Below are 15,899 nucleotides of genomic sequence, written 5' to 3'. Positions count from 1 at the left end.
CCACTGATCTAAAGGAAGTCTAAGTTATAATGTGAATCTATAATCTAAACTATAATGGGAAGAAGATGTTCAGAAGGTTAAGTTGAAAACTCTAAGCTTCTTATCTAACAGTTAGTAAATTGTTCCCTGTCTCATTTGTAAGCATCAGATTTGATATTTAAAAAATCTGAAATATTAGTGTTGAACTCTATGTCTATGTAACTTGGGAACTCTGTAAAACAGTTCGATGTGTAAAGCTGTGCAGACATGGTCATTGTATACAAAGGTATCTCAGGGGGAGATGGATGAAGTTAATTCTACTCAAACAAGTCAGTGCATAAATTAAACTGGAAAAAATACATTTTCTAAAACTCACACACACACACAAAAATAAATCTCCAAAGAGTATGAGAACATTCAGGAGCCTATGTCTCCTACACATCCAACAACACATCCAGCATGCAAGAGGGCTAAGTATGGACGTCTTCACAGGGATTTACTGCTGGGTATCAGTTACTTAGGTACATGTTTCAAGAAGCCTCCGCTATCATTTAGTCTGATGTGATGTATGAAATGCTCCGTGCGTAACTACAGCCCGGCCCATGTTTGGGCACAAGACACATTACGTTGTTTGTGAAGCACTGGCGCCCTTGGCAAGGTTGTGGGCGGGGTCAACTTTGTTCGTCAGTACGCACCAATCAGAGCTGAGCCTACGAAAATTACGCGGTGTTGATTGGTTGTGAAGTGCTGATTCTTTCTGGTTTTGCGTTTGCTTCCACTCGGCGGGGGGCGGGGGGAAGGGGGGCGCTTCACAAGCCGTCCGTGTGTGGAGGAGTGACCCGGGGATTTCATGATTACCGCATGACGGGGAAAAGCCTGGGGACTGCGCGGGTCGGAGGGTTGTCCTTGAAGCGAATACCGGCTGGATTGTGAGACAGAGTCGTGCCTCGTATAGATATAGATATACATACATTTTCTTTATTTTTGCCAGTTAGATTGGAGGAGAATCTGGTGCGATTCCACGATGCCGGTGTTTCACACGAAAACCATTGAGAGTATCCTGGAGCCGGTGGCTCAGCAGATATCTCACCTGGTCATCATGCACGAGGAGGGAGAAGTTGATGGCAAGGCGATTCCCGATCTCAGTGCGCCCGTGGCGGCTGTGCAGGCAGCTGTCTGCAACCTAGTGCGGGTGAGAGCGAGGTTTCAGCACGATCGCGATTGCAAACTGCGCTGTCAAATGTTGCACTTGGCTTTCCCGCTCAGGTGGCATCCGTGCCGGCGTTCGTAAACAACGCATGCGGTGAAACTTTCTGAGCGGCTCATGTGCATGGCTCATAACTCATGTCCGTTCGTTTCTCCATCATCAGCATCAGCATCATCATCATCATCGTTATCACGCCCTATAGTGCTGTACTGCTTACACATTCTTTTAAACAATAACTGGCTGTATATGAGTCCATCCTGAAAACTTGGCAGTAGTGCTGATGAGTAGTTTGCATACTGGTTTGAAAAGTGCTGAGAGTCAGGGTTGTAGGAGAGTCTGACTGGTGTTCCAGTGTTCAGATCAGGCTATTTAGAAGAATCTCAGGAAGAAAATCCCAACCAAGGACATGACCAGAGATGAATTATTGACAGCAGCAGAAAGATAGTTTATAGAGTATAGTGTTTGAGAAGGAGAAATCTTATTGTGTCTCAGTAGTGCGTTTATTCGACAGTAGCAAAGGGATTCCCTGCTCTGCTCACAGTGCAGCTTAAAAATACCCGGCTATGGTCATCTGATGTTAATATCCCTGGTGTAATATCCCGAGTTTAGACTTTATAACTGGATTGAAGCACTCGTTGGCCTTTCAGCTTTCCTAAAATGTTATGCCGTCATCGTCTAACAGTTCAAAGTGTCCAAATGATTTGTGCCCAATGCTCTCAGGATTGTCCTAAGATAGATGCTGTAGCACTTTTGGGAAACCCAAGACAGACCAGTGAGCTTCCCTATTCACAGCACTGACACTCAGCTTCTATTTCCAAGAAAACAAAATCATTAATTCCCCAAACATGAAACCTGCTTTTTCTGTATTTGCTCATTATCCCCACAGCAACAGGATACGCTTTGGCTGGCATGCCCTCCTTTCTCTGTAAACAGATTTACTGTGCTCACTTGTACATGAAGGAAATTAAAACAGCACTCTTCTGTTCCAGTGATTAATAATGCTTCACCTGGATTAAGCGCTGAATGTGTTAAACATTGGCTCCCCAGTTTAATGTCTTTGATATTGGGTCCAGAGTTCTGCCTCTTTTGCATTAGAGTTACAGTGGATTTTATAAGCTATATTGTACAACAGTTTGTTCCAGTCTACTAATTTGTTTGGACAAACAGCGTGCTGATATATAGTACTACAACACAGGATTGCTCCATCTCACTGCTTGCTACATTGAAGCCATAATTACATTTACTGCAGGATTTCAGTCAGTCTGTGCATTACAGCTCAACACATAATACTCAGCTGTGGCAAATACAAACTAAATATTGGTCCATGCTCCGATTGAAATGTGAATTGTTCAGTATTCGTTTCTTGTTTAAAGAATCAGTGTGTAAAAACAGTATTGCATGAACAAGAGTGTTTTTGTATTAAATACCAGACTGGTTGTGATTTGACTTTAGGCACGAGGGTGCAGGTAATCACAGCCAGGCTGATATTGGAACACTGATCTTGTGCACACTGTTCTTTATGTGCTGATCAGTGAAATATCATTCTGCTTCTGCTGAACTCTTTATATCCCAGTATTTTTATATCATCAAATCTGAAAGGTCAGAAGTTTTCATTTATTTGTAACCGCATGGCCTTGACAATAAGTCCAGCTGTGATTCACATGACAGGTTTATATTTATTCTAATATGTTTTATGTAGAGACCATTTTGTCTTTTCCTGTACTGATACTGCCATATAGAAACCTTTGAGTATTGGCAAATACTGATACCTCTTTGACGTTGTTTTCTTCGCAGTTAAACACTTTTGCTGCTAATTTTTTTGTCTGTATATAAATGATTAACCATCTTGTCATTGGTTTGTGACAGAAGTTTGTGTTTTTGCTGTAAAGTCTCAGCACCATATGAATTTTAAGGTGTTTGTCAGTGACTTGTGTGCAGTTTTTTCAAAAGGTAAAGACGATACATATATATATATATATATATATATATATATATATATATATATATATATATATATATATGTGTGTGTGTGTGTGTGTGTGTGTGTGTGTGTGTGTGTGTGTAAAGCACATTTAAATAAGGTTGTAAACGTGTACCCATTCAAATACAGTTTAATCATAACACTTTCTTTTGTTGGCCAGTCAAAAACAATCAGTTATGGTGAAAATGTTACAACTAACTAACATGGATATAGTCTCCTTTCTTTAACATATTATAGGTTTTCAAAAGCTGTCAGAAAATATTGCCTGATTTAAAGCGAAAATCAACATTTTATTGAACTCAGTTTGTGCTCTGCTGTCTGTGGAATCCAAAAAACAAAGCAGCCATGTAGAGATGCATCGCAGGCTTTCTCTGTCCAAAACGGCTAACTCGCACACCAGCTGCTCTGGAAGTCCAGCAGTGAATGGTTTCGCTTGGAGTTTGTAGTAAGGTCTGATAGTGCTGTTTAGGCATCTGTTCAAAAAGATGCATTGGCAGACCTTATGTACATTAAACAAGACACAGCTTTTCCTTCCATATTTAGTTGTGTTTCACATTAGGAATCGGATACAATGAAGATGTACCCAAAGAAGAAAACAGAAATAAATAAATGACATAAATAACTGTACCGTAAGCATAATGATTAAATGTAAAGCGAACGACTGTGAGGGTTCATTTCATTCGAGGAATAAGGAGTGTGGATGTGTAGGGTGTGGTGTTATAAATAAGATGGTCGCAGAGTGGAATACGTAAACACAGACCTTACTGTTGTTTCTAAAGCAGCATTTTACAAAACACATGGCCAGATTGTGCACTCTTTCACTCCTACGCTGGTTTGCTCTTTTAGAAAGACTACTTTTTTTCCCCCCTGTGTTTTTATATTCAGACTGCAAAGTGTGGTTATATAATACTGCCTACTGAAAATATAAGCTTGTTTGTGTAATGTTGTTATTCAATAGTAATAATGCTGGAATTGTGAATAAGTTAGTTTGGGTTTATTTGTCCATGTTTATTTCTTTGTGAAGTCTCAGTCTAAGCCATGTGGTTGCAAAAGTCCATGTGTGGTACTTAAAATAAGGTCAAGATATCAGATGCACATCCCTACAATCCCCAAACTGCTGCAGCTGCCAAGGCCACCATAATCTGTCACACCACTGATTAACCTACATAGCTCGTCATGAAAAAAAGCATTAATGTGATTTTTAGATTGAGTTCTTCTGTTTTCTTTGTAACCCACCAGTGTAAATAGTCTGTGTTGCGCTACACTGCTCTTTTCCACGTGCGTTTCTACAGCAGCATAATGAGCTCCTCCAGTAATACAATAATGAGGAGAAAATTGGCTGATTTATTTGCCGACGTCATAAACAGGCAGCGTTCCAAGTACTGTCTGCGACATCTGGGGATTTTTAAGTGGGAAGATGATTGGGAAGTAACACAGTCTCACAGTGACTAGTTGCAAAAGGCAGCTATGCAGGGAAAGTGACTCCTTGCCTGGAAGGGAAAGACTCCGATGTCAGCGTCTTATTTGAATACACAGTCCAGAATGCCTTAAACCCCCTCCCAGGGCACCTGTTCTGGCTACAACACAGCTGAGAAGTCTTGCTTTGGATTTGCTCCTGAGGTGTATCTTAGGTCAAAAATTTTTTCTTTGACAATCTCCATTGAAACCCTAGTAGACAGATAGATGTAATGCAAAAGGAACCAATCATACTTCCACACCTTTATCTTTAACTAATGGTATTTAGCCTCAGCTTAGGTGAGCATATGGTGGCAATTCAGACTTGGATGTACAAGTGTTTTTTTGGGGGGGCAACTCAGGCTTCCATGCACCGTCTCTTCACCAAGTCAGCTTTTTATGGCTTATGAAGAAGAGAGTCCTCTTGGCCAAGCAGGGGTCTGGCACAGATAACGGTCTGCATATCTCTCACTGCTTCCGTTGCCAAGTCTGTCAAAAAGTACCAAGAGGCAAATCGTAACAACAGGGTGTAAAGGGGCTGAATATCCACCCCCGCCCAACTTTGTATCCCAAAGTGGTGCACACATCATCTGTAGCTTAAGTTGCCTAATGCACTTGGAGCCAGGCCAGTGGTGCAACCCTATATGTGAACAGTTGCTAGTTTGTTTTTAACTTCTACTGTTTGATTTTTACTTTATACACTGTCTCCGGTGTTTACACACCTTCAGTGCACTTTGAGTAACTAAATATGGAACGGGGTTGCTAAGTAAAATATAAGATCCTAGAAGATCCTGATCCTTTTTTTGATAAATGTAAAGGTAAAATTTTTGATAACAACATCTGACTAAAGTTTTTGTGGAAGATACTGCTGTTTATTATATATAGTTAAAAATATGATCAAATAGATACAGTTCAAGTTCTGGCTACAAAATTGTTTGTTGTCTTTGTCTGAACTGAGATATAGATGCACAAATGAATCAAGTTTATCTGGAAGTGTCACATTATTATTGGCAGAAATCATATTTACATGATATAAAAAAAATCTCAATTAATTACATCTCAAAACAGTGTGAGGTGAAGTTAGAAGATACATAAAAAGGAATTTCCTGAAACTCCTACCAATCGTGAATTATTCTAAGGTCATCAATAAATATGATAAAATGACAAACAAGTTATAAGATTTTAATTGAATTACTAAATTGAAAATTACATTCAAGTGTAGCGTTAGGCATCTTCTTGCTGATCATGGTTCTGATTTTCCTGAAGTCTACTCTTTAAACTCTTGCTTTTTAAATAAATTAATTTAGACAGTACAGAAAGATCAAGAAGGGAATACTGTAATAAAATAATCACAGAGAGTCAGACATTGCATAGGGAAATTAAATAACAGGAAAAACCTAAATCAAAAGTTAAATAATGATATGTGTAATAAAAAAGATGAACTGCTAAAATCTGAAGTCTAGCCTTATTTCTAGGCAGATTACCTGGTTAGTTCAATTAGGATCGGCTGGAAATATGGTTTATGTGAACGGTTATGTGATGTAGTTTGTAGTTTCTTGGCTGTATTAAGGCTTTTGTGTATTTATTTCAGCAGTAACATGCTGACAGTATTACCTCCAAGTACACCTGGGGGTATGAGTATTCCTATTCAAGAAGCATTGTTCTAATAACAATAGAATTCTCTTTCAGACCTTTCAGTTTTTCTTCTCCAGTGAGTTTCATTGTCTACTGTTTGCATTGTGGGCAGCATCTCTTCTGTAAGAAACCCATCTCTCTCTCTCTCTCTCTCTCTCTCTCTCTCTCTTGCTTTTCCTCTCCCTCTTTTTGGTGCTCATTGATTTTTCTCAGATAGCTATCGAACTAAAGTAGCCTAAGCCACAATTATGTCTCTACTTTCTCCTGCACTGGAAGCTCCTGTCATTAAGTCAAATTTTTTGTGTGTGTGAACTTGGTAATAAAACTATTTCTGATTCTGATATCTGATTTTGCCTATATTGTGTATGTAACGTGGAAGTGAGAGGAGCGATAGAAGTTGTATACAGGTAAGTCTTTGAGTGTTTTGTGGAAAATCCAGATCAAATGCAAGAACAACAGGTGTAGGTAGAAGTAGAACAAATGCAACTCAAAAAAAGGCATGCTCAAAACATATCACATGATAAGATTTTGCAAGAAACCGAAGGGCGGCAATAATCTAAGTTGTCAAAAGAAGATAGACCAGATGAACACATTAGAGTAGCAAACTAATGCAAGGAGGGGACATGTTTAAAACCAACAAAGAAAGCACATTTTATAACATATTTTGACTGCACATTTTGACTTGTGAAATATAACTGTATTTAAACAACGCAAGGTGTGTTTCCTAGCATTTACGAAAGGAGAAATTTTTGATCGGAGACAAGAGGAAAAAAGTGAAATCTCTGTGTATCTATGTTCTGTATGAATCTTGTTAAAGTCTTCTGCCTACAGCATTTATTTTAGTAGCATGTATCATACAACAGATGCAAAATGAGAACCAGGGTCAGTCAGATTAAATTAAATTAAATTAAATTAAAGGCTTTTATTGTGGTTATATAAATGCACCACTCCCTTCTGCAGAAAGAATTGCTAAGAATGAGTTTGGACTTGATGATGAGTTTGGTCAGCTCCCTTATTCCCCAAACTGGTGTTTGTGCTTGAGCTTATGTATGTACACTAATTTTAACTAATTTCAAGGTGCGTATTTGATGAAAATAATTTTTTTACATTTATGGAAATTGTGGACTTGTACACTTGAGCTCAAACTGAAACTGTTTGAATGGCCCTTAATCATATCTGTCAGCAGTGAGTTCTGACTGTGGAAGGAGCAGCTGGTGACCTCGATTGTGCTCTCTCTCCGAATCCATTATTACAGCACTGAAGTGCACACATCAAACAGCCTCTGCACCTCACTTATGCCACTCCATGTGCAGTTACATCAATTATGCATTAAAACGATCCATTATACGGTTTTTGTGTCACTCTTCTTTTTCGCTTTCTGTTCTTTATTGCTTAAAATGTGACACAAAGGTGTTTGCCTGCATGTTTGTGGAGAGCCTTTTATGGTCCTCTGTAATGTAAGGGGGCTTCCTTTAAAGGAAGTGTGTTTCTGCAAGTCAGAGTAATCACTAAGAAATGCTTTTGGAGCTCGAGAGTAAACAGCCAAGTCAGTTTGAGAAGAACTTGTTATGGAAACCATCATTGAAAGAGGACTCCTGCCTACATGCCTTACTGCATAGTCACAAAAGCCCAGGCAGGCTGTACATGTAGGCAGAAGTGTATTATACATACAAAAAGAGAGGTATTCATGATGCATGCACACCCTCACAGACCCTGTATGGACATGCACTGCACACACAAAAGATGTCATGTCAGAGTTTGCAACCGTCTCACTTTAAAGTCATAAATAATCTGGAGATGACTGTAGGTCATGACATTTAAGTGAACAGGTGTATTTCTGAGCACTCATGCTGAAGAGGCCATGCTCTACTTGCTTGTATGTTTTAGGCTTTGTCCCCAGTTACAGAATAGAAGCATCTTTTTTTTCCAGGTGCAAGTCACAGTTATGTCGCAGTCATTTCCTGGTCCTTCACTCAAGACAACGGCCATTCAGTTACAGCAGAAATCATTTCTGTAGGGCTTATAAAAGCGTGCATTCTTAATCAAATGTCATAGAACATTCCTCAAAGAGCACTATGCAGCAGTGGAAAGCTGGCCTCAAACCGAACTGATGAAGCATCTGACTTGTTCTGTGTTTGCTGCAGGATTTTGAAGCGCATTCGAAATTGCCTTCATTTAATGAAACTAGATCTGCTGGTATGTAAGTGCTCATGTGTGGGTATACTGATTATCTACTTTTCTACTTTGTGACCAGGTCAAGTATGTGTCAAAACCTTTAGTTCTTCCTTCAACCAAGGCTACTAACCTGATTCTTTTACCTCAGTCAAGGGTCAGGTTCTTATAAACACTGGTCCCAAAAAATAGAAATATAGATTAACCTAGATATTAGAAGAGCTAAATAAAGATGTAGAATAGACCAGATATCAAAGAATTTGTACTACAGTGGTGTCAAATTCTCATATTCAATTGGTAAAAAGGAAGTACATTATTGTTTCTATAGTAACAGCTCATTCGCAGAGACTTGATGGTATGGTGGATTCTCCACATAAACTACTTATAATAATACAAATGTGTAGTATAACAAATAAGCATAATGATTGGTATAATGAAGATTTCTGTATATAGACATTTTTTTTTCCATTTATAGAGACAGCACTTTGTTACAGGGTGTAGGTTTTGAAAGTTGGAGAGCCTTCAGGGCAGAAAAAGACTTTGCACTTTCCATGTAACCCACTGTGTTTTTATTTGTCTTATTCAAGAGATATATGGCTGCTGTGAGATGTGATAACTGGAACTTGTATTCTGGATGTTCCACATCAACAAATGTAACAATAAACGGCTTTGATGTGCCATATTTCAGGTCATGAAAAATAACACTCCACTCTTTTCTCTATCATTGGCATACTGTATGCAAATCTCATTTCCTACTTTTTCATATGATACAGATATCATTTCTGAGTATCATCCCTTCTTGCAGCACCTAAGCCATCTGCCAACAAGGTTTTTTGCGTGATGCAAAATTATGCAAAAATGTACACGAGTGATCTTTGTTGGTCTGTCAGCAGTGCCAGAAGTGGTGCTGTCTCTAAAAGTAAATGCTTTACACACACAGCTGACCTGCCAAATTGTGCACATGGACACAGCATGTGTAAAACATAGCCTGATCCTGTCATGATGCCAGTCGTGGTCTTAAACATGAGACCCCAGGGAGCACATCTGTTCCTCTCATTACCATTGCCTTGTAGAGAACACTCCCTCGCTGACACGTTCACTGAAAGGAAATCAATCTCTTCTCAGGAAGAGAAGAAGAACTGTCACCTGGGTGATTACAGTGTTGCCACTTGTTTTGTTTGTGTTAATCTCTGGAAGTAAATGCTTCTAATAGATGTGTGCATTACAGTCCTATAAATGCATTATTACAAACGCCGCACATGGTCTGTAGCCTGATCATGACTCATTTTGGAATAGGCTCAACTTTGGCAACAGAGCTTTCTAGTTATCTCTATACTAACCACCCCAGAAGTAACACTCAGGCCCCTGTGGGCTAAGAATATCTGCTTGGAATGTGCTCTTTGGGTCCAGTGTCTCTGGGGTTGGGTGAGGTGGAGGCCCCATGTGGAGGATGATCTTGAGTCCCACTGAATTAAAATACACAAATTCACACAAGAGGGAATCATCCATGAACACTTTTTGCACTAGATCTTACACTTGGGTTTTATGTGAACTGCTCTGAGCCAATTATCACCTGAGCTCAGTGATTTTATCAGAACTTTGCTGACACTGTTGTCTCTGAGCTGAGCAGGTTGAGGAGCATTCTGTCTATGTTTGGCATCTGATGCTGTTTGGCTTGGCCTCTGTCCATTAAGATTTAGCACTGAATGTGTGATATAACTAATGGATGTGTGTGTGTGTGTGTGTGTGTGTGTGTGTGTGTGTGTGTGTGTGTGTTTGAGTACATGTACAGTATTTAGCGTGTTGTGAGATTGAAGTAGACAGTATTTCCACAGTCTTTTTCTTCTTCTTCTTTCAGCTTCTCCCATTACGGGTCGCCACAGCGGATCATCCATATCCATATCCCCCTGTCCTCTACATCTGCCTCTTTCAAACCAACTACCTGCATGTTTTCCCTCACCACATCCCTAAACCTCCTCTTTGGTCTTCCTCCTTTCTTCCTTCCTGGTGGCTCCATCCTCAGCATTCTCCTACCGATATAACTCATGTCCCTCCTCTACACATGTCCAAACCATCTCAATCTCGCCTCCCTCACCTTGTCTCCCAAACATCCTACATGTGCTGTCCCTCTAATAAACTAATTTCTAATCCTGTCCATCCTCATCACTCCCAACGAAAACCTCAACATCTTCAGCTCTGCTACCTCCAGCTCCACCTCCTGTCTTTTACTCAATGCCACTGTCTCTAAACCATAAAACATCGCAGGTCTCACCACAGTCCTATGAACTTTCCCTTTCACTCTTACAGATACTCTTCTATCACAAATCACTCCTGCCAATCTTCTCCACCCACTCCACCCTGCCTGCACTCTTTACAAATTGCCTGTCACAAATTGTGTATTTACAAGCTTTTATTTGAAAGAAAATTAGTGATTGTGGGTGTGTGTCTCTTTGTGCATTTTTCAATTCTTGGCATTTCTCCTAGAATATGACCCTACCTGTTAATTATTGGACATGCTTATTTATAATCTGTTGTGACCTTTTAGGAACTAAATCTCATGCACAAAGGTGTCACATGCAAACACAATCAATATCTCTTTTTAGATCCTCAGCTTGTCTTCATGTATAGCTCTGTGTACTTGGTGTTCTTCCTCCTCTAAAGGACAAATGGTGACATCTTGTTTGATCTGGAATTTGCAAAGCGATTAAACATTAAATGTAATTTGGCATGTGGATAAAGAGCAGATGGGTGGAAGGCCATGTGGCCTTAGATGACAAACATCACTCTGTATTTCTGGAAATTTCAAATTAATCCTTATAGCAAAGTTGAACAGAACAGATTATTTTATTTGTCCTTCACTATAATGCTTAATTATCTTTATACATAAGAATGAGCAGGCTTTTCCTTCTGCATGTGTACGAATGTATCATGCTTTAGTATGTTTCGGCTGTGTGTGTGTGTGTGTGTGTGTGTGTGTGTGTGTGTGTGTGTGCCTTGATGAATACTGTAGGTACAGTAGCTGCAGATAAGGCTGTGTGTAGGTTTTGTTGATCAGCTGATAGCTTGTGGCTTGAGGCTCTTGGCGGTCTCCCAGACTGCAGCACTGGAACTGCTTTTGGGCCATCCTACACACACAGGGCCTTATTACGCCCGGCCACTACAAACAGCTCCATTAACAAGTGGTGACAGTCTGCAGGAGGCTTTCCACATGAGTGTTTAACCTAACAACACAAAAAAACCTCTATTGCAGGGATATTTCCAAAATTGTATATGATCAATGATGAATACCTGAACCTGTTTAACTGCTTATTCGCTCATTGTTGTAGATAGTAATGTTAGTAGAAAAGAAATGTTGTTGAAAGAGGAATGTGTAAAGTCAACTGTTCTCCAAGAAGAATTGATGTACAGAAAACAAAGAATCATTTGGAAGCGTGTTTAATAGAGGTACTCTATGACATTGTCATACTTTTGTCCTCCATTCTGACTGTTTTTCTTGTGTGTTCAGGTGGGGAAGGAAACAGTTCAGACCACAGAAGACCAGATTATGAAGAGAGACATGCCTCCGGCCTTTATTAAGTAAGCACTTTTCTCCTCCCTCCAGGAGAATATGCTGTACATCAGAGTTAATCACATTATCTTCTTTTGCTCGCTTTCTAACACATCCACATAAAAACACAGAACTGCTGTGCTCTATTTTATATATATATATATATATATATATATATATATATATATATATATATATATATATATACACATTTCACCATTTTTATTACATATATAAGTAAATAAATATAAAAAAGGTGAAATGAAAACCTTCAACACAGCACAAATTTTTACAAAAATTATAATTTTTAATCTTTAAACATCAGTTTTACTGATGCACCAAGAATCAAATCAGCACCAAAATCCACCATGATGCACAAATCCGGGAATTAAAACCGTCCGTGTGGAAATGCTGCTCAGTGTAAAGATGTTAAAGATGCATTATTGATAACCAATCATGCATTATTGATCATTTATATAGGTAAAAAGGAAAACTCTGCTGGAATTTGCTAGGGCTTTTAGCATCTAATAAACTCCAAGCTGGTTATTTACTTATTTAGCTTAAAACATGCCTTTTGATATAATAATGTTATGTGAGGAATATAAATGTGAACCTGGTGAAGAACTTGATTGAGAATGTAGTGTGTATGCCTTGATGTGAATTAAACATTATTAAACAGCTGCTGTTGAACACATGATTCATTCTCTGAACACAAAGTGAATCTAATGTTTCCGTGTGTGGACAGACTAGGTAGGAAATGTAATTGAAAAGGAAATGCTAATGGGAATGGGTTTGATAGAGCTTCCCATCGTGCACATACTGGTGGATCAGACATCAAAGAAACTTTTACCCATTATCACCTACTAAAAACATGTTCCTAATATATCTAGTGAGGTTTTTTAGAATTTTTAAAATACAAACAATTTTAAATTGTAGCTGATTATATTTCCTTTACTATATTTACTCTACAAAAAAAGCACGGATAAAAGTTACTTTTAAAAACAAAATGAGTACTCCCTGTCAACAGTTTTATCCTATTCGTTTCTGGTTTAATAACAAAGAAAATATTGGTCAGAATCATGTAGGCGTAATGCTATTCTTTGGGAAGGCAGTTTCTGGAAATGAAATGTACTGTATGCTCAAATTAATATTCCATTTTCCCTTTATATTTGGCATATTCATAACTACCACCCACCATTTGGAAAATGTTCATTCTTCTCAAATATTACAGTGTCACACTGGGAATCCCACAAAGCATAATTGGTTCTGCTCTCTGGGTGGGAGGGATGACATTTCTCTCTTTCCTGTTAATCAGATTCACACTGTGGGTGTTTGTTAGAGTATGTGTGCAGTTAAAGGTGTTTATCCAAGTTTTGGAGGAAGCATGTTTCCATTCCAAATACTGCAAATGAGAGAATATGAAGCTCCAACTATGCATTTTGATTATGCATCATAATAATGCATCACTGGCCTCTAGAGACTGTGATGTTATGATTGTCAGGTCAACCATAGAAAGATGCTTTAATGTTGCAATTTCCCAGAACCCAGTGCTACATGCATAGTAAAACCTACTATAATAATCAACAAATTGAAGGAATACAAATCTTTTAGCACAGTCAAAACCCTTGATGTTTTTAACCTTGTAGGTTTGCAAATGTACAGCAGTTTGTAAAAGGTCCTTGAATTATTGTCTAGTGATAGAAAGAGATTTTGAAATGCTTTACCTGTGACTACAGCTTTATTTCTATTTAATAAGCAGTATTAGACTTGGAAACTGCTCCTATTTATGGAAAACATAGAGCAGGATCAAGACATTTATATAAATGAAGGTCATTATTTTTCTAATGATGAACAAATGATTTGTTGGTTGCTAACCAACAACAAACACAATGAAATTCTATTTGTATGTGACAAATAAAATGTGAATTTGATTGAGGTTAAAAGCTACTCAAATAATTCTATAAATAATAATCTCTAGTTTAAGTTATACTCTGGTGCGCTGATGAAACACTGATTACATTGTGCTGCTGTTGAAGAAGGTATGTGGAAGGATAACACACTACTTTGATATCCCTGACTGTGAGTTGCAGCAAAATATTTGTATTTTCTTTTATACTCATGTAAATGTGAATATGTCAAAATACTGCTTACTTAAGCACTCCTTTGAAGCTATATTAAGTCTGCTCAAATTGTTTCTGACATCTAGATTTAATCATTGGCCATGCAGGATAGTAGTGGACAAGACTAGTGAGTGGTGTTTAATCATAGCTCTTTTCTGATTCCTTGTCAGCTAGCATTTGCTTTCAGAGGAGCCATTTTTGCACTGTAATGTAAATTCTGATGGCTGTTATTCAGTTGCTTACATTGAACTATTCACAGAAATGAATATTTAACGACTTTTTAAATGTAGCTGATATAACGCTCAAGCTGAAGTAAACAACCACTTTCACAGCTCAAGCTAAAGTCACCTGAATTGAGAAAAGCTGGAAAACTTTAATTGCATTTTATTTAAGATAGAGATGCACAATTCTCAATCTCTTTAATGTGTGTTTGTCTGGATGCATCATAAAATAGGCAGGTGTAGGGTTTCCCTTAAATGCAGCAGTGGGTCCACTGGGATTCACAAAAGCCAGGGCTGACACATTTGGCACCATAAACACAAGCTGGCTCAGATCTCATCAATCAGCAGACATGTGCTTGGTGACAAGGAATGTGGACCTCTCTATATATAGTCTTTGTGGTGGCCACTGATACTTCTCTCACATTGGGAGGTACATGAGTAAACGAGAACCTCCATCTCTACACTACACTGATTAAAGGCTTTTTCATGCTTGTGCACACGTCATCGCTGCCCTCATGCCCTTTTAGTAAGTTTGGTGAGAGATTGAGAATGTCTATTAATATAGTGCTACATAATCAATAGGGTACACAAGGCAAAATGTGTGATGTCTGAACCTCCCCAACACTGCCCTTCTCTATAATAATATCTGATATTTGTTTCTAAAACCAGCCACTTTTTAGCAGTTCTCTTTTATATTTTAAATGAGTGGTTTGTAAAGGTCAGGACAATTATTTTTTTAATGTATGTAGGTACTTGTGTGACCTTTAGCAAAAGTAGATTTGATAAAAGAATGTGATTAGTTTTGATTTTTTTTCATATATAATGTTTAATAAAATATTCATGAAAGAAAACCAAAAAGCTCTTAGTTTTAAAAGCCCACATTAATAACCATTTTAACCCTCTTTGTTTTCCACATTGCTTACACTTAAGGCTCTTTATGATATATTGAAGTGTGCATGCAAAAGGCCATGTGTAGGACCAATTTCCAATGCTATGATAAGAGGAAAACATGGGCTAGGACAAAACATTATGACCCAAAAGAAATAATCCTGGAAAAAACAAGAACTAATGCCATATTGACTGGCACTTTCGAATCCAAATTATATTCAAATATTATGTCACATGCAACCATACACCGTTTTGAGGTCCACTGAAATGCTTTGATCGACTGTCTGTGACATAAAAATAGATTTAAAAAAAATATTAAAATGTAAAACTAGAATGAAAATTAAGAAATTATTAAGAGATTTTTTTGTACTCAAACCTGATGTCTGCCCAGTTTGAAGCTTATGCCTTAGGGATTCATTAACCTATCTGTACTAGTTTTTGCTTATCTTTCCAAAAACAATGACAGATTCATCGTCTAGTGTTTTCTGTATTTTGTTCTTCACCTATTACCTTTTCCAACACAGCATTTTCTGTTCTCTGTTCTCGTGGCCATTTAGGGTCTGCAATATCCTTTCACACGTTCATTAGACAGATTTATTCCATATTTCTCAGACATGTTTAAGCCTTTACTCAAATGAAAGAACACTGGGCGTCCGCCAGGTTTAAAACAAGGATGTGGATCAGCAGCTGACTA

At 38.2% G+C, this 15,899-nt stretch overlaps 1 protein-coding gene across 2 annotated transcripts in view; it reads left to right on the top strand.

Annotated features, from left to right (window-relative positions):
- The first annotated feature begins 798 nt into the window (after positions 1-798).
- Positions 799-15,899, top strand: part of vcla (vinculin a) — a 37,784-nt gene continuing 22,683 nt past the window's right edge. For both annotated transcript variants that reach the window (XM_046872697.1, XM_046872691.1), the window contains exons 1-2: positions 799-1,171; positions 11,935-12,005. In XM_046872697.1, coding sequence (XP_046728653.1) covers positions 1,004-1,171; positions 11,935-12,005 — 239 coding nt within the window. In that variant the 5' untranslated portion in view covers positions 799-1,003. The remainder of the gene's footprint in view (positions 1,172-11,934; positions 12,006-15,899) is intronic.

This window comes from Silurus meridionalis, chromosome 2 (assembly GCF_014805685.1).
Source record: "Silurus meridionalis isolate SWU-2019-XX chromosome 2, ASM1480568v1, whole genome shotgun sequence".
Classification (NCBI taxonomy): domain Eukaryota; kingdom Metazoa; phylum Chordata; class Actinopteri; order Siluriformes; family Siluridae; genus Silurus; species Silurus meridionalis.
Note: the sequence above shows the minus strand (reverse complement) of the source record. Positions and strands in the feature narration are given on the sequence as shown.